Source organism: Centropristis striata, chromosome 11, assembly GCF_030273125.1.
Source record: "Centropristis striata isolate RG_2023a ecotype Rhode Island chromosome 11, C.striata_1.0, whole genome shotgun sequence".
Classification (NCBI taxonomy): domain Eukaryota; kingdom Metazoa; phylum Chordata; class Actinopteri; order Perciformes; family Serranidae; genus Centropristis; species Centropristis striata.
The window spans coordinates 21,473,390-21,493,052 of record NC_081527.1 but is presented as its reverse complement, the minus strand read 5'-3'; the positions used below and the strand labels follow the sequence as shown (position 1 = coordinate 21,493,052).

At 40.8% G+C, this 19,663-nt stretch overlaps 2 protein-coding genes across 3 annotated transcripts; both read left to right on the top strand.

Annotated features, from left to right (window-relative positions):
• Window positions 1–179: 179 nt before the first annotated feature.
• On the top strand, window positions 180–18,904 carry gpt (glutamic--pyruvic transaminase). 2 transcript variants are annotated; one of them, XM_059344240.1, is made up of 12 exons: window positions 180–295; window positions 4,485–4,668; window positions 10,119–10,208; window positions 10,436–10,544; window positions 11,872–12,005; window positions 12,755–12,998; window positions 13,740–13,819; window positions 13,908–14,044; window positions 14,123–14,297; window positions 15,103–15,258; window positions 17,211–17,323; window positions 18,277–18,904. In XM_059344240.1, exons 1-12 carry the CDS (start codon window positions 261–263, stop codon window positions 18,365–18,367), a joined length of 1,548 nt encoding a protein of 515 aa, XP_059200223.1. In that variant the 5' UTR covers window positions 180–260; the 3' UTR covers window positions 18,368–18,904. The 2 variants fall into 2 exon arrangements, with proteins under 2 accessions (XP_059200223.1, XP_059200222.1); XM_059344239.1 differs by lacking the exon at window positions 180–295 and having other exon boundaries at window positions 4,067–4,668.
• Window positions 339–3,103, top strand: fuz (fuzzy planar cell polarity protein). Its single transcript, XM_059344241.1, has one exon. The coding sequence runs from the start codon at window positions 622–624 to the stop codon at window positions 1,927–1,929; it is 1,308 nt and encodes a 435-aa protein (XP_059200224.1). The 5' UTR covers window positions 339–621; the 3' UTR covers window positions 1,930–3,103.
• Window positions 18,905–19,663: the final 759 nt, after the last annotated feature.

Here is a 19,663-nt window from a genome sequence, read left to right as displayed (position 1 = left end):
TTAATTGATAAGATTACAGCAATCAAGTTATCATATTGCGTCAACCAATGTAAATCACTTGTGATCACACGAGAGCGGCTGGTGGTGTTCTCGCGAGATGTCAAACTAACGGATGTCGGATCCATGAACGCTTCCATGAACACCGGGAACTGAACCCAGGTCAGTCCGCTAGTCCCGCTCTCTCAGCGGTTACATCAGCGCTCGTAAATCACAACTGCTGCTCGACCAGCCGAATGAAACCGTCCTCCTCAGTGTGAAGAATGAATCATGGGACAGCGTTACTGTGGAAACGACGGTAACTCCTTTTGTTAACGTAGCATGTTAAAATACGGTAAGCTAACAAAAGAAAGTAGGTAGTGAACCGAACTTATGGATAGGTTTGTTGCATGCTAGCTCGCCTTGCCGTTGTTTGTAACCGGTTTCAGCCAACTGCATGAAAATGGTTTAACGTTACGTGATGCTAACGGCTCAACAAGGTGCTCATCCTCATCGTAACGCGAGAACCATATTGTAAGCTGGTCAGCTCTTGTTATTGTACGCTCAGCTAACTGAAGACCGTTAGTTTACTGGCTCAATTAACGGCTGTAACAGTAAACAATACAGGAGTGAAGCACGGCTAGCATGATGATGCTCCAGCATGGCTCCACACAGCTCCTCTGCCTCACAGCCAGCAGCGGGGTTCCTCTTTTCACAAGAGGAGCCTCCAAACAGCTGCCATTCTCTGTCATCGGCTCCCTGAATGGTGTCCACATGTTTGGAGGTGGTCAGGGTGTAGTATTGTCCTGCTGTGAAACTGAAGGCGGGGGCAAAGTGGTGTGGAGGGTTTTCCAGGACAGCGTGATGCTCATCGCTGTGGGTGGAGGTGGACAATGTGATGTAGGCGGCGGCAAAGAGGAGGAGGTCCGTTTACAACGCCTCCTGGAGAATGTGTGGAGCTGCATGGTGCTGGTGCTGGGGCAGGATGAGCTGACCAATGTCAGGAATGTTGAGAGGCTGAAGAGGGACTTGCGGTCCTGCTTCAGCCTTATTGATCAGCTGCTGGAGGAGAACCAAGAGGGCATCCTGGGTAACCTGACACATTGTGCTGATTCACTGCTGCCTCCAAATCCTACCCTCCTTCAAGAGGCCGTGGATGGCTTTGCACAGGCTGCAGACAGTGAGTTTAGTTGCCTCACAGTCCATGGGCGCATTGCTGCAGCAACTGAGAAGTGGTGGCGCCTAGCACCGCAGGAAGTTGTGCTGCTCTCTGCTTTGATCCGGTCCCTCTCAGCCTCTGGATCAGCTTCTTGTGATTACCCAGTTTTCCTTCCTCAGGGTAGCCCCACCGTGGCACACCGCCTGCTCCGTTTCCAGCTGCTCCCTGGTGCAGATGTGTGCGTGCTGTGTGGCCCAACCCCTTCCCTGCACAGAGCCGAGAGTGGGGTGGTGGGGTCTTTCTGGACACCCCTGGTGGAGACCCTGAGAGACTGCCTGGCTGTTGGGGAACGCTGCTTACCAGGATCCGTCCCCCTGCGCCCTGATGTGCTGGCACTTCTTCTTATCAACCGTGAAACACGTCGCTCAGTCTCCTGTGTGCGGACTCTCGCTAATCATCCACCTGGGGACCCTTCTTTACCCTCCAAGTCCCGTTGCTGGAAGCTACTGAAGCTCTTCTACATCTTCAGCACGACACGCTACTTCACACAGGAAGAGACTCTGTGTGTCTCCCCAGAGGAGAGAGCTCAGAGAGGCAACACTGAGGACTTTGTCCTTGGATTATCCCACCAGCCATTACAGTGCTATCTTGTTACAGAAGAGTGCAAAAGTTATGGTCTTCAGACACCACAGCACCAGCTCTTCCTGCTTGTCCCACTGTCAGTGCCCACCTTTGCACTGCGCACGGTGGCCATACAGACTCTCTCTGATATAGTTGCAGCCACTGGGTTTTAATTTAACAATTCATTATGTTGCACCATCTGAATTTTGAGTTAACCATCTCTAGACTAAGAAGTGAATTGGCTGCTGCTTTTTAAACTTTACTTAAATGTTTATTGGTTATTTCAAACAGATTAATTTACATGTCGACTAACTGATCTTGAGGCATAAAAATCAGCTTCCATCAGTTTGTTTTTCTACAGATAGATGCACAATAGAAAAGGGTATTACTGTTAATGGTCTCACATGGTATTTGTTACTAAACTACTGCTCAAGACTGACAAGAATATGAAAACAGTTGAAAATGGCATGCCAACGTGAACTGTTTTAGCTTTGTTTTGCATTCAAGAGGTAGGCCACTGTTGTACAGTTGTGTCTAACTTCAGTGGGTTCAAGGCTGTCCCTGTCAAAGTAATGGGAGCTGGAGTTAGACCTACTGAATATGAACATTATCACTAGGACTGCACTGTATTTCAAAATGTATTAGAGAATCATGTAAAAATGTTACACTGGGATACCTAAGTGCCTGCTGATTCTTGTTTTGACACTTAGGCATTTGGCCTCAGATCTTTTGTGGTTTTAATGCTAAATATAGTTGGTTACTTTCTGTGGGTCTTTGAATCTTTGAGTGATTTATTCATATCTTCCCCTTACGTTTATGTTAATGTTTGGCCTCTGCTGGTTAAATGTTTCACAGTAAAACTTGAATGCTGTGCGGCTGCAAACAGACCTATAGTCTTTTCAGTGGTTTAAATATGAATTTGAATTGAACTGCTCTGCAAAGACAACTAGTTACATTTTATATTTTTTAATTTTTCAAATATGAGACATTTTCTTAACAGCTATGAGGTACAGAGAGTTTGTAAGGGAATTCAACTTTAAAGGAACAGTTTAACCAATTTTTCCTCGAGCCATTTCGATATCTGCCTTCTTTTTAATATATTAAGAACTATAAGATTAAAAATTGGATTTTTTGGGGGGCTTTTAAGAAGGAAAAGCATCTATTAGGAATTTGGCTCAATAACTCATACTTACCATGGATGTATTCCGAGCTACACAAAAATCATTGCATCCTGTGAATTACCCAAACTATCTGTAGTCTGCACCACATCATTTCATAATTATGGTGCTGGTGACTATTGCCAAACACACCATTATTGAATCAGCACTTCATGCCATGATAATTACAGTGTTTTGTTGTTTATAACCGCAATCCAACTTTTCAGTGTAAAGGCATGTAGCGTTTTCAGTATATATATATATCCCAATACCTAATTTTTAATCACATATGCTCTGCTCACCATGCTCATTTTGTGCATACAAGTCCCCGTGGTTATAGTATCTTTCTAATTATTCTGATTGCACAATTAAACCAGATTTTGACAGAGTCAGAATTTGCATTAAACCCATCTCTCAGCAGATAGAGAAAACTCAAGTGACAGGGTTCATACGGATGCTTGAAATCCTTGAAAATGCTTAAATTTTAATGTTGTATTTTCAAGGTTTTAAAAGTGCTTGGATTTTGGATAAAGTGCTTGAAAATGCTTGAAATTCTTACTGTATTTCTCGTGCAATCTGACTATACATAATCACAATACTAAATTGAATATTGAGATTAGCAAACTGTTCTTTTGGTTGTTAAAAGCGTAATACCATCGCTGTTAGTATAGTTGAGTGAAATTACCCCTTTTAGCATCTAAAACATGCAATTTACAACCGTTGTAAGGTCTTGGAAAAGCTTGAAAAAGGACCTTGAAAGTCCTTGAAAAGTGCTTGAATTTGACCACTGAAAAAGTGTATGAACCTTGAAGTGGGCTGCAGTCGAAATAGGAGGAGCTTTCATAATTATTTTTTCACAAAGGAGCCTTAAAGTCTCCACCCAAACCGCATGGAGCACTCACAACTCTGCACCTCACTTTTTGTTTTAAGTTTTTGGGAAGCTGCAGCCGGTCCACTGTTGTGAGCCACGTCTGCAGTTTCGGTAACCGGAGAACCGGCCCTGACTGACAGCCTCACGGTGCGTAAGATAACGGAGGAGAGGGGGTGGGATAACGGTTGTCATGAAGCCACACAAAGGGGAGGGAGAGGCTCGCTGGCTGTAGTGTTGCCATGTGTGCAGGGGGTGCATGTCCCAGAGTGAAAAGCGGAGTCTGTGTGTGGAGTCAGCCAGGGTCTTGAGTAACATCCTGGGATTTTTATCACGATTTGGCCGTAGCCCCACTTGTACTTTAATCTCTGACAGGTCCAAGGTCTGAGCGCTTAGTCATTTTTAGCAGTGCGGCGGCGCTACACGCACAACTTTGCAAAGTGTGCGTGAATCATCAGGAGTGAAGCAACCGCCGTGGTGCAAGTCGCTGGGCACCGCTGAGGCTTTAGAAGTTTCCTAACTTGTTGAAAAGAAGTCGGTGTAGCATGTCAGCCACACGGTTGCTGTCACCCAGAAACGCCCGGTTTTTAAGCCGGGGGCAAAGCGAGTTGCTAGGCGGTAGCAGTGGAGCGCAGCGGCACAGTGGTGGTCCCAGGGTCCGCTCACTCACCTCTCCCACTCTGTCGTCCTCTTCTCCCGGCAGAGCTTTATCGAGTCTGAGTGCGACGCGACGTGGGCTCCCCAAAGAGAAAATGTCCGAGAATGGAGTGTCCCGGGCCAAGGTGCTGACCATCGACACCATGAACCCCACAGTGAAGAAGGTGGAGTACGCCGTGCGGGGGCCCATCGTGCAGCGCGCTGTGGAGCTGGAGAGGGAGCTCTCTGAGGTTTGTACAGGCCGTCTGATCTCAGTGTCCAAGCCACCTGTGGTATCTTTGGATCAAAGTTTGTATTTGGTCTTTCATTGAACACATGATTTTTTTGTTGTCTGTCCCCCATCACACACTGAAACAAATTGGAGTGACATTTACTTAAAAAAAGCTATGCAAGTTTTTCCACACAAAGTGTTTGTAATCTTTACTCAGGCTGTTTCTACGTAAGATTTATTTAATAGAACCACTTTTTAAAAATGAAAATACACAAATAAATTGCAGATTCAATGATGTCCTAACTGTGACACAAGATGTTCCCATTGGTGAATCTCCAATCCCGATTCCCCAAATAGTTGGGACGCTGTTAGAAGTGTGAATAACAGAATGCATAGAATTCAGAATGAGTTCCCCAGTTTGATTATTTGATTATGTATTTAAATATCTTGGCTTTGAACTGTATTCAATTGTAAGTACGTAGAAAATGACTGAAATTATTGCATTCGGTCTAACAGTATTTTAACAATATTTTATTGCAGAAAAGTTTAGTACTCCACCCAAATGATTTGTCATTACTTGATGCACAAAAAAGTAAACACCAAGTATTTTGATAGTTGTTAAAGTACTTAATTATGTTTATAAAAATTCTCTCAAATATTTCCTTCTTTTCTCTGTGTTATATGTGGACTGACAAAACAAGAAATTTAAAGACATAACCTTGGACTTTGAGAATCAGGGGTGGATATTATTTTGCTATTTCAACATTTTATCGAACACAAAATGAATCAGTGAGTCGGTCAGACGAATCAATAAGGAAAACAATTGTGAGTTGTTGCCCTAATTTAAAAAAAAAGAATATATTTGTTTGTTTGTTTGTTTGTCAGGGATAATGCAAAAACACATGGTTACAATAACATGCTGCAGATGTATTGCATAAAGCACATATATCCAAGGCTAATTTGCAACTCTTTTCCCTTATTAGAGTTTTCTGCTTAAAAGAATGTATAATATAAAACATAAATTGCAAGAAAACACAAGTTTAACTAGGCACATGACATTTGAATCTCTTTGAACTTTAAACATTAATTGATAATTAAATAAGAACTTTTTTGCTGTAAATTATGTAAAGGTGATCTAGTCAAATCCCAGAATTATAATATAGAGCTACAAATGGATCATAATAGGTCTTCTTTAAAGAAAATCACAGTGATACTTGGTAGATTGAGCTTTATGAGTTGAAAGAGGGCTCTGTATGCCTATTTGCTGCTGATGAATGGTTGTACTCTGAACCAGTCGGTCAGTGTCCCTCATTAGACATGGTTGCAGAATGTAGATCAGCAGGTTTGGACTTCCTGGTTATGTTCTCACTATTACCACCTAAACAAAAAGAACACAAAGAAACTTTGCGTGTTATCACTTGATGCATCGCTTACACACCCTCTTATCAAAGTCCATCAGTTAGCCAGTAAATCCTGAGGAGGCTGATCACACTGGTATGATGTTAATGTCTAACTTGTTTTTAATTCCTGTCCTTAAATCACAGTTGAGATCTTCAGTGAGAGGTGAAAGTCCAAACCAGAGATGTTTTTTGTGTCCTGTTTATATCTCTGTGACCTACGAGTGATGCACATATCTGTTGCCTCTGTGTCCAAAATGTCAAGAGCAACTCGGTGGATCTGACCGCTATTGTGCCTTTCAATTTTAACCTTTGGGAAATAAGAATAGATTGTAATGTTTGTAGTGAAGCATTCCAGCTTATTGGCATTATAAAAACAGACAATTTGTGCATTTTTTCCCTCTCTCTTGTTTTTTTTTTAAAGTCACTGCCGATCCCTTCCTCTCAGACAGCTTATGGTGATGTGGCAACCAGCTGTTAGTGTACTGAGCTCAGTCTGGTGTGAAAACTGTCCTCTCTTGAGTGCTTTGCTCAGAGTATTGCCAACAGGTTCTTGCACAGGTGAATGGGCCAGCAGGGACTGTAATGACAGTGGCGACCTTTCTAACCAGATGGTTCACCGGCCCCAAAGATTTTATGTTCTGTTTGCTTTGACCAATGCTCACCCACAGCTGATCCCCCCTGTCTCTTTATCGGATATATATTTTCTTCCTGACTGCAGTTTGATCAGGCGTCATCAAACTGATATTTAGATGTTCAAAAAGCAGAAGTAATTGCAGTCTGGTAAAACCCATGCACTTACCGCTTACAACTGCTTTTATTTATCACATTTCCATCGGGGACAGGCGAAGCACTGCAAGTTCTTTGTTCACTAACTGCAGCCTGTCCCGCTGCCAGTCTCTACAATAGTACAGCACTCAGCCAGAAGCCAAAAATGTACCCCAAATAATTAACTACAGGCCTGCCATCTTTAAGACTTTAACTGTTTGTTCTTTCATCCAAAAAAACATTCCTCTTTATTTTACAAACTCCTCCCCCGGGGGTTTGATGGTGTTGCATTTCGTTGGGAAACAGGTCACCGTGGTATTCTTGCTTTCAGTAAAGAATTAAGCCCCACTCACTGTGATACCCTACTCCAGTTTCCTACACACTTTTTTATTTAGAGCTGAAATCTTTGTTCTCTATCTGCCTTACAAGTGTAGCCTTGTTCTTGTTCATTTCCCAAATATTAAAGCTTTGCTTGTTGTCAGATTTTCCTAACAGAGAATAGAATAAAGACAGATTCTGAGCCAATATGCTGTACCAGCTAACACGGACGCAAATAAACGCTTCACAAGCAGTTATTACATTGTGGTCTTTGTTTGTCCTAATGAGCAGCCAGCTGATAGTGAATGGGGACCTTTTTGAGACGGTCACTATGGCGACAGACCACACTGTACACACACAAGGCTAGTTTTTGTCTAAGTCTTTGCACACATTCAGACAGAATAAAAAGCAATATGCAAACTGCCCAAAAAAAATCCATGAAGAGCATTTTAAATGCATTGATCTGAACATAGAACATATGTCACATTGTTCTTAGCAGTCTTGTTAGTTGTCTACAAATAATTTTATAAAATATCAGAAAAAAGTAAACAAAAGTCCATCCCAGTTTCTCTAAATGTTTTTTGTCAGTCCTAAACCCAAAGATATTCAGTTTAAAATGACATAAAACCGAGAAATGCGGGAAAGAAAAAAACAGCATTTTCTGCGATTTTTGCATTTAAAAAATGCTTTAACGATTAATTGAGATTATTTTTCTGTCATTAGACTAACCGTTTAGTCAACTAATTGTTGCAGCTCTAATGCAAAGTGAATTTCCTTATCTTAGTTTATTCTTGCATTATACATTTAACAGCTTAATGCAAAATGTTATTTACAAGTGCTTTCACTGTTATACTTCATTAATGAAAATTTACTTTGCAAAACCTTGGGACTAAAAGGAATCACTGCCAGAGCTTTATATCAAGGGTGTAGTTTCACCTTCTCTTTTGTTTGCTGGACTGTTTTTATCAGCAATGGAGGACAAAAAGCACTGGCCTTTTCGAGTCAGTTCTCAGGAGCAGAGGTCAGTGTGTTTCTAAAAGATCCCCATCATGAATGGGAGGTTCTGTTGACCTAGGGGTGTTATTCTGCCAGTGTGATGTTATTGGCCCAGACCGAGCGACGCCTCTAAATTGTGACCAGTGAGAGAGCTGCAGACTCGAGTTTCATAAAATCTGAACTGGATGGACAAATGAAACAAACGTGCTGTGGAGATTTCCGCAGGGTGTCAGTTTGAGGTTCGACTTGTGGCTGTTTTTGCAGTGTCACGCTGTTCCAAACATCTGGTGTTAACAGCGTGTGTGTGCGTGCTTGTTTGTGCACGTGGCAGCCTGCTTTACTGGCTATCCTCTGTCAGTGGTCTCAGCTGGGCGACAGATTACCTTTCAGAAACATGATATTATTGGCCTGGAAGACTGTGAATTGATAGCTTTATTTTGGTAATATATTATCCTAATTATTTTTGACGTTGTTTACAGCTGCTTTGCTGTCAGACATCTTGTTTTTTCGCAGTCTACACTAAGGAGGTCAGACACTTGTGTAATATATGTCTCCGTGTCAGAAGGTTAATGGTGTCAGTATGATAACAAAGTTTGCACAGGTCGAAACTTTGTGCCCATGTTTGCTCACAGTATCTGCATCAAGGCTGCTGAAGATTGGTTGCACCAAATTATTTCTGTCTTTGCTACAGTGCTGCACTGTAACCTCCCTTATTAGTCAAGTTTTCTGTGCAGAATAGATGTACTTTTGCATAAAAGGTTGCATTTTATGTTGTTATAGAATGAACTGTTAACACCTTAAATCGACTTTCCTGAATGATTATGAAAGTGAGTTATTTCTGGGGCACACTTATACAACACACATGCATACAATGCTCCCATTGACCAAACAACTAAAAATCTGCACCATGTTCAACAAAGACAATCTCTGTTCTTTTATATCTTATTTTTTGTCTATAAGTTTTGTTACACCTGTGTCTGTCCAATTTGTCACTTTTTGTATGATGTCCCATTTCATTTTGAACGATGCAATTAAAAAGATTGGTTTTCAGTTTACTATTAAAAGACCATAGTGGGGCGTTCCCGGTGGCACACCTGGTAGAGCGCATACAACAGAGGCCCAGTCCTCTGAAGCAGGCGGCCCGGGTTCGAATCCGGCTCGGAGCCCTTTCCCGCATGTCTTCCCCTCTGTCTCCCCCTTTCATTCTCAATATCTCTCCTGTCAATAAAGCTACAAAATGCCCCCAAAAAAAAAAGACCATAGTGTTTTGTAACATGAATGAGTAGGATGCTTTAGTGGCTTCAAGCGTAAAAGTGAAAGGCAGTTTTAACAATTGCTATAACAATCACAGGACTAATAGAGGTCAAAAACTCAACAAGGTACATTTAAATTGCGCTCTCCTCCAGGAACTGGAAAAAAATAAAGTATCACAGACAGAGTAACTAAGTCAAATAAGCATTTACCTAAAACTCAAACATTTAAAATGCAAAAAAATGCAATAATGCAATAATGTAGTTTATAAACTAATAATAAACATGCTTATTTGGAGGCGCTATACTTTGGTATGCCTAACAGTTAATTGAGCATTTCTGCTTGGTAGATTTTTATTTTATTTCTACCATCACTTTATGCACTAAAGTGCAGGAAAAGAACTTGTTCAGTCTAACCAAAAGCTGATCTAAGTGGTTACGAGTAAACCACCAAACCTGCTATGAACTCTGCAGCTGCTCAGCAGCTCTAAGCCCTTAGTGGCATGATTGTTTATGGAAGAGTTATGCATGTGTTTAAGCATGTGTGTGTGGGCACAGTGTCAAGAGGTTATGTAGGTGCAGTGAGGGGGTGTCAGCCGACCCCATTCTCTTTGACAGTCATGTTTGTTAATGGGTATACACTATACATTTGTTTCTTTTGTAAAAAGTGAATAAATACTCTCTCCATTCTTCAGATGAACAGTATAATAATTTGTGTGTGTTGTGTTTATGCCCTGCAGGGAATGAAGAAGCCCTTCGTTGAGGTCATCAAGGCCAACATCGGTGACGCACATGCTATGGGCCAGCAGCCAATCACTTTCTTCCGACAGGTCTGCTCCTAATCCTTTCCCCCTACCTCTCATCTAAATTTAGCATCTCCCTTCTGACTTGTCAACATCTATGATTGTATATGTTTGCATAGGAGTGTGTATATGATCAAATCCTCCCTAACTAAGATGGTGTCTATCATTTCTTCCTATCTTATGCTGTAATCTGTGCAGGGTTTTGCATAATGTCCCCTCTGCTTTTTATCCTCACACCTCCCTTTTGTTTCAAGGTCTTGGCGCTGTGCTCCTACCCTGAACTGCTGAATGACAGCACATTCCCAGAGGATGCTAAAAGTAGAGCAAGACGCATTCTGCAGTCCTGTGGCGGGAACAGTATGGGTGCGTTGGTTTTTCTTTTTGCAAGCACAATAAGCTTTATATAACCCCGGCTGGTAATTGCCACCTGTCTTTTTGTGTTAAATGATGCTTTCCTTTGGTAAAGCTTCAAGTTGTGTTTTCTCCACATAAATCAGGGCTTGAAGACCTCCGGCACGGTGCCGGAAATCCGGCTCGGGATTTTTTTTGGTGTTTTTTTTTTTTTTTTTTAATCATGTTTAAAAAAACAAAAAACAAACCCTTAGTTAGTTAGATCTGGGTATGACCGGGGAGGGCGGCATTACGGTGGATAGCGTACAGCCTGCCAGAGAAGAAGAACGCGGCTCATCGCCGAGCGTGCTTTAGACCCACGTCATGACTATTTCTCAAGAAAGTGACTGGAGACAAATCCAGCGACTCCTTCTTACTCTCTTTTTAACGACCCACTAACGAGCCGGAGGCCGGCTCGTTAAGAAGAGCCGCCGTTAGCGGCAGTTAGCTCTGTAGCAGTACAGTGTGTATGTGCTGCTGCTGCTGCAGGAGAAACAGCGATCTGTTTGTTTACAACAAGCACCGGACACTCTGTGCGCAGTTAGCGCGTACCGTTAATTCACGATCACTATGTTTATGATCAGCGGAGACACTGTGCATAATAATTAGCCATGCTGCTTTGTTTATGATCATTTGCTGTGCACAGTTAACGACGGCGAAAACCAAACGTCACCTCCAGAGTCTCTAAATCGCTCTGGGGGCTAACTTGTTATGGAGACACGCAGAGTGAGCGGACATTAGAGAGGATGTGGCATGAGACTTTCCCGGTGGTAGTAGAAACACGGCTATACGGTCCGTGCGTGCGCTCTCCCACATTTCCACCGGGCGCGGAGCGGCTCCGCCGCGGGTTTGCTCCGTCCTCTGCCCGGCGTCAGTTCCCACCGGGCGCGTAACGGCAGCGTAGCGAGCCAGCCCTAATACACGCGAGATAATGAGAACACGCGATAATCCTGACCATACGGAAGACCGCGAGATCCCGTGATAAACTGCAAAAAATTATGTGGTGCCCTCTAGATGTTTGCTCTCATTTAGCTCTCAAAGTGCACAAAATAGATTTATTTTACTTAAAAATGTACACATTTTCTCCCGGGGGGGCATGCCCCCGGACCCCCCTAGATGGTTTGGTTCGATACTTTTAATTGTCAGTACCATATCATTAATGACTTTGATCTGGATCTCCTTTTAAGTGAATGCTAATATTTGATCATACATGAGGCATCAGAGCTCCCCCCCCATGCATAAAAAAAAATTCAGGCACAGGAATTTTTTCTGCTTCAAGCCCTGCATAAATCACCCTCAGGTTCCTACAGTGCCAGTCAGGGCATAGACTCTGTGCGCCAGGATGTGGCCCGCTACATTGAGCGAAGAGATGGCGGCGTGCCCTGCGACCCAGACGACATTTACCTCACTACAGGGGCCAGCGACGGGATTGTGGTAAAAATCACCTCTCATCTTTTTCACTGAATTTGTGCCTCTATTGTACTTTTAATCAAGTAGGTGCGTAAAAGTTCGGGATATCACCTGATGTCACGATCAATTTTCAGGGATTTTATTTCAAACATTAAACTGAAAAAACAAAAATAGATATATTTTGGTGTAGTTAATTTGATAAAGGACACATACAGACTGAAATTAGCAGGAACACGTATTCAACAAGATAAGGAAAGGTGATAAAATGACTTCACTGATACTTTGGCTTGTGATCCTTTAAAAGCCAGGTATAACATTCTCACAATCTCATTTCATATATTTTCTATGAGTTATCTGCCTACAAGTTTAAGAATGATGTTTCCTGTTAATAATGTTTAATTTTATTGGTCCTGACCAGTTGGTCAAAGAAAAGAGCAAAGATTTGAGAACAGCCAAAAAAAATTAAAGCAGCAAAGTCTAGACCAGCTCTGTATTAATAGTGTCATGAGATTACTTCTGTTGGTATTTGGTGCTATAAGACTTGACATAACCCTGCAGGGAACTCCCAACCATCATGATGTGTTCTTTAAAAGGAGAACTAAGTGGTTTCAGGCCAATTCTAGATGCAGAGCACCAAACTCAAAATGTACAGTATGCCTTGATATTTTGCAGACAGTTACTCTGTATAATTCTAATGTGATCACTACAATGTAGGTAACACTGTTTGGTTGACATGTCTTTCTTGACCTACCGTCGCTGTCCTGCACTTTCAGACCATGCTGAAGCTGCTTGTGTGTGGCGAGGGTATGGCCCGTGCAGGCGTCATGATCTCCATACCTCAGTATCCCCTCTACTCTGCTGCGCTGGCCGAACTGGGCGCAGAGCAGATCAACTATTACCTTAATGAGGACAAGTGCTGGAGTATGGACATCAGCGAGCTGCAGCGCTCTCTGGACGAGGCCCGGCGCTACTGCAACCCCCGAGCCCTGTGCATCATCAACCCCGGAAACCCCACGGGTAAAATTTCCTTTTAATTTCAGTGTGACTTTACATTTACATTTACATTTAGTCATTTAGCAGACGCTTTTATCCAAAGCGACTTACAGGAAGAGTAAAAACAAACAATCAAGGTATAGTGCAATAATAATTAGTGCATCAATAAGTGCTAGTGAGCATCAATAAGTGCTAGTGAACTTTAAGTATTTTCACATTGTATAATCTTGTTCAGTACTGCAGTCAAAAGTCAAACAAATGTTGTGTACTGAAACTGAACCAAAGACACATAATTTACTTAAAATGAGATCCTTTCTGCAGGAGGTTTACACATATTAAGTACAGGTGCATCTCAATGAATATATTAGAAAAGTTTATTAATGTCAGTAATTCAATTCAAAAAGTTGAAATAACACATTATATAGAACCATTAAACACAGAATGAAACATTTTAATGAAACATGTCTTAATTTATTTAATTTCTTCTAATTATAATGATTATGGCTTACATTTAATGAAGACCTAAAATCTGTCCATCTATATGCACTCAATACTTGGTTAGGGGTTTTTGACTTGAACTACTGGAAATGGACTTTTCTATGATATTCTAATGTATTGAAATGCACCTCTATGTAAGTATCTTTATAACCACACATTTCATGCCCTACTGAAAGAGGAGCCACTAGATGGCAGCAGATGCACATAACCATCTGACTAACCACCACTTCAACGCTTTCCCTTAATGAGCCTCGCTGTCATTCACAGGTCAGGTTCAGAGCAGAGAGTGCATTGAAGACGTAATCCGATTTGCAGCAAAGGAAGGTCTCTTCCTCTTGGCTGATGAGGTACTGTCTCTGCATTTCTTTTAACATTTGTGTGTTTTTATTGCTTTCTGCACCCGGTGACATCTGTCCCTCTGTCCTCATCTACCAGGTGTACCAGGATAATGTGTACGCTGATGGGTGCCACTTCCACTCTTTTAAGAAGGTTCTGTTTGAAATGGGGCCAGAGTACTCAAATACAGTGGAGCTGGTGTCTTTCCACTCAACGTCAAAATGTTATATGGGAGAGTAAGTTATTTTGCTTGTGTTTACTGTTTCTTTGTCTCTTTTGTTTTCTGTCTAACATAATGTTTCTCTCCATCTCAGGTGCGGCTTCCGTGGAGGCTACATGGAGATCATCAATATGGACGATGAGGTGAAGGCCCAGCTGACAAAGCTGGTGTCCGTGCGTCTGTGTCCTCCTGTTCCTGGACAGGCTCTGATGGACCTGGTGGTCAACCCGCCACAGCCAGGGGAACCCTCATATGACAACTTTATTAAGGTACACAGCCTACATCCCATAATTACAACGGGTGGGACATTTAATCAATACACAAATATTTATCAACATGGTCTCTTGTTTTACATGAATTATACACTGACAATATGCTATCAGTACACTACTGTTGATTATGGATTTTACTTTGTGATTTGTTTTTGGTTACTTTAATGGGATATTTTGAGTTTTTCCCCCTATCATTATTATTATTAATGTTTTGGGGTTTGTTTGTTTGTTTTTTGAAAAATGAGTAATTTATGTGTTTGTTTTTTTAAAATATTTTTTTCCATTAACGTAGCACTGTTGTATTGTGAGTTACACCTGCACAGAGCTACTTTGGAAAAAATTTATATATTACTATATACCCATAAGGGACCCTTTTTATTTACGCATTTTCTAATACACGGACAGCCTCTTACTAAGTAGCTTTTTTAATGAATATTTGATATGGTATTTGATGCATAACAAAACAGTATAGAGCAATTGATATACTGTACAATTAACATAAATAAATAATGTACTTAATCTAGTTAGTTTGTATAAAATTAGCAATTAGGATGAATTTTCCGCCAATTATTTCCTGTGAATATTCCATCGGAAATGGCTTCTCCTGTTATTTTTTTCGGAACTTTTAATACAATTATTTTCTGTCAGTATTATGTGTTTTTTTAAGTTTTAAAAGACAAACTTTAAAAAGAAAGAGAAAAAATAATGGCATAGTAAATCCCATGTATTAGAAATGTTGGTGCAGATATTTTATAGTTACAACTCTACTTTCTTCTCCCTTTCTTTTCTCCTTCCTCTCCAGGAGCGCAACGCCACATTAAGTGCCTTAGCAGAGAAGGCCAAGCTTACAGAGCAGGTCCTCAATACTGTTCAAGGCATCAGCTGCAATCCTGTGCAGGGAGCGATGTACTCCTTCCCTCGCATAACCATCCCTGAAAAAGCTGTCAAAGAGGCCATGGTCTGTCCCTCTCCTGCACTTATTAATGTTTCAGAGATTCAAGTGTCACTCTGTTTTTACATTGAGGGCATTACATTGATGAGGTACAAATAGACAGTTATACAAGAATTACTCATCATGCTTGCTTTTATACATATTATTATTTCAGCAGCCCTTGATCCACTTATCCACAAGGCTACTATCTCCACTGCTTGATTAAATAATTCTTTAGCCAGCTTCAGTGCACTGTGCATCCACCATCCTGTTTGCTGAAGGGAACAAATGATTTCCAATAGCTGGTGGTTTCAATTCTGTCCCCTGGTTGACTGCTCCGTAGGAATTTCAGGGGACGGCCGACGAGCTGAGCCACTGAGAATCTGATTAGCCTTACAGAGGATAAGGTCAGAGTACAGCTGACCTACTGACGCCTGATCAATCCCAGTGATTCACCATCTTCATCACACCGTTGTAGCATTTGCAGCTTTGTTTCTCACGTTGCTTTCCCCCCCAAAAAACAACGCCTAAAGACAGAGCTTCTTTAGCAACACTCGACATTACCATTGGCAGTTTAAATGGAGCTGCTGTGCGCTCCAATGAACTCGTTCTTCAGCTCAATACTGCTACTTCTGAGGTTGAAGCACTTTAAAAAGCTTTTAATACAAAGAAAAGGGCATTAGATACTTCAGATTTATTGTGTCTCAAATTTGTTTCTTTTTGTTATTCTTCATATTAACCTTCAGTTATCTTTGTACTGCAAAAGCAAGTCTTGAACTTTGAAGGACACCTGTGCTAAGTAACTGAAAGAAAAGGAAAATGTTGCCATGAATCTATAGATTACAATTATCAACACAGTAAAAATAATTAATGGTTTCAAATAGATGCTCAAGTGAGCTTTTTCTGCTTTCATTTGGTCCGATTTTGCTAGTAATTCAGTTCTGTACAAATAAAAAAAGACTTTAGTACACTACACAACTTAATGGAAGAAACCAATAGAGAAAGCAGCTAAATGCTTTGCGTATGATTCATTTTATCATGAAGGTTAAACTTTGGGTCACAGTGTTCTCTTATAAATACTAGTGCAGTGCCCGTAGGAAGTATGTATTCGTACATTACATGCAGACCACTACAACGTCTGCAACTCCATAAATACCTTACTTTTCATAAGGTACCACACCATCCAGCACATACACATTGAACATTGCTATTCGCTGGAAATTATTTGAATATTATTGGAAAATCAAACCTTGAAGCGCACTTTAAAACTCCGAAAGATGGGTAGGCTAAATAGACTTACAGATGAGATGAGTCATGGTGGAAATCCAGAGTGAATTGTGTTACCGAGCAGGTGTAGCCCTATCACACAATGGGGCGGACCTCCATTAAAAGGCATCCGATCGGAAACAGTGCAATGCCGCAACACGTCCTACGTAAATAATGATGATATTTTAAAACATGAATTCAAAAATCTTCAAAATCAAGGATGCCCCAAAAACCTTCGTGCCATGTGCAAGCCACATACGAAAACTTAGGTCAGTCTGACTAACGGTCAGCGAGATATGCCCTAGACACACACACACACACACACACACACACACACACGCACACACTTCTTGCTTTATAGATAGATAGCTAGTCACAGGGAAAACTAGACTTAAAGAAAAAAGAAGCTAAATTCCTGATCAAATACCACCCTAATTCCAAGTTGTTGTAAAATGTACGTTAAAAAAACTGATTTGCAAATATAATATATATCAGTTGGATACAGCAGCAAGACAAAAATGTATTGGTCAAAACTGCTAAGCTTTCTATTTAAATAAATTACACACTGATTTTCAATTTGATATTTTCTGTTTTAATCTACACAGCGACCAAACTGTTTTGGAATTAGGGTTGTACTTCCCACTTGAAATAAACTATTGCTACCAGAATATGAAGCCTCACATGGTGCTGTAATGCCTTTTCTTCACTTTTAGGAAAATGGTCAGCAGCCGGATATGTTTTACTGCATGAAGATGCTGGAGGAGACGGGGATCTGCCTCGTACCTGGAAGCGGCTTCGGTCAGAAGGATGGAACCTACCACTTCAGGTACAGAACATTTCTGATGTATAATATAAATGTCACTTCTTGAGCCATCAGTGTTACATATTCCAGGTCTGAAAAGAGTGTTTTTTTTCATGCACTGGTCAATTTTGAGGTTTTGGGCAATTTTTCCCCATAAAATGCCTTCTTACAGAATAGTGGAAAGAAAACATCCAAATCAAACATTTAGGTGTATATTTTACTATATTTGATCCATTTGTGTCTGTAGATTTCTCCTAAATTCACTAAAAGTCTGTGTTCTATTGCAGTGTGTAGTTCTGCAAACGTAATGTAAACCATGTCATCACCGGCGTCTTTAGAAAGCTCCCACTTTCCTGCTAAATGTTATGTGTTGTACATGTTCTATATTGTTGTTGATATGCATAAGATTCAATATTTTGTCTTCAAATTGTCATTTCCATTAAGAATGTATGAAATCTTGAAAGGCTGTTTTCTTGAAATGAGTTTTTTCTCATGCTCTGAGTCATAAATCTCAACTTCAGCTACACTTACAGACACCAATGGCTTTTGAGAGCATTTTCTGATTTTTGAAATGATAAAAGCAGATACCCCAATTTACATTTGTGAAAAACTTTGAATCCAATATATCAATACAAAAAAACAACTTTAAAATTTGCTTAATCCAATGTTCAGATTTAGGTGCTGGAAAAGTGTGCGTATTTCACACCTCATTTGCATTTCTAAAAATAACTTTTCAGAAAACTGCAAAAAAATATTGTCTTAATGTAACAAACTGGTGAAGTTTCATGGTGATATCTCTCTAAATGTGCCCTATTCACCTGTAATGTCTCCTCTTAAATGTACCTATTGCACTCTTGCTGCTTTCTGAAATGATTCTTCAAAATCCTAACTAATTTCTAACTCTTAACCCAGGCATCTGCTGTCATTGATTCACTCAGTTAATGTTTCTCTCTCTTTTCTACCCCCCTCCCTCCCAGAATGACCATCTTGCCACCGTCAGACAAGCTGACGATCCTGCTCAACAACGTCAAAGAGTTCCACCAGAAATTCACACAGCAGTATTCTTAAATTGCCATATCTTCTCCTCTGTGTACAAACGGAGGAACCCAACCACCATAAGAAAAAGAACTCAGCCAATCACAACTTTTCTGTCACTACTAAGTGCCTTTTCTACGGCTCTGGTGGTCTCTGTGATGACACACTGCGGCCTCTACAACTATCTTATTTGGACATTCACAGACGGCGTACGAGGCACTGTTTTGTGTTAGAAGACAAAACAAAAACCCGGAAATGAAGAAATTAATTCAGAGACGTGTGTCAAGCTTGATATGAAAAAATATGGTTTCACCTTTGAAGGATATATGTACTTGTAGGTCTGTGTGTTTGTGAATATAAGAGATAGATTGTCTATGTGGATACCAGGCTATAATAAAAAGGTACAATTCAAGGAAAAATTGATGCTGGGTAAAACCTTGAGAACATGTACAACTGGTTAAAATATTACATTCCTGCAGGCAGAACTTGACAGGGAGAATATGCAGAAAAGTACTCATTTGCATGATGATTCAGATGATTTTGTAGAATCAAAATAAATGTAACAGTCGACACTATGTCTCGTTATTTTGGAAAGAGCTGTCAGATGTGTTAAGAGTTTATACTAAGACCAATAGGTCATTTTCCTTTGACCGTTAATGGAAAACTATTATAGCAGTGCTGTACTTAATAACACGCTTTTATTGAAGGTGTAGATATGTAGAGATGTTACAAATGCATTATTTAACATTTCTACAGATCTTCAGACTTTAATCAAAGGAGGCAAAAAGAGTTTGTCTGATATTTGAAAAGAGCTGAACTCATAATTAGCCAAGTAATGTGAATAATTTCCACTGCAGCAATAACGAGAGGTTGCTCCTCAGATGTCAAAACACATCTGTAAAATGGCCAACCGTCTGCTGAAACTGTCACCTCTAATAATGTTATTCAGCTCGATTTCAGGCTCAAAATGCTGTTCGTGTAGATACAACCCTGCCTTTATTGTCTCTATTAATCCGTCATCTACTTTATTGCCTAGCATGCAGTTTCTGCAGCAAGCTGGGATGATGGATGGTAACGCAAGTGTGTGTGTGAGAGAGAGCTTTAGAGACTGAAAGACTATGTAGAAAGTGTGTTAAAGTGAAGCATGTAGTCTGAAGGTGTTTTCCGCTCTCTTCCTCTCTCCTCCACAGTGGCTGTCAGCTTTAATTATCTCTGACAATGGGCCTCCTGAATCCTAATTATACAGAGCCTTGTCTTTTCCTGGAGCTCCTCACCATTGACTCCAGCAGCATGACACGCTCACACGTTCCAGTCCTCTTCACCCTAAAT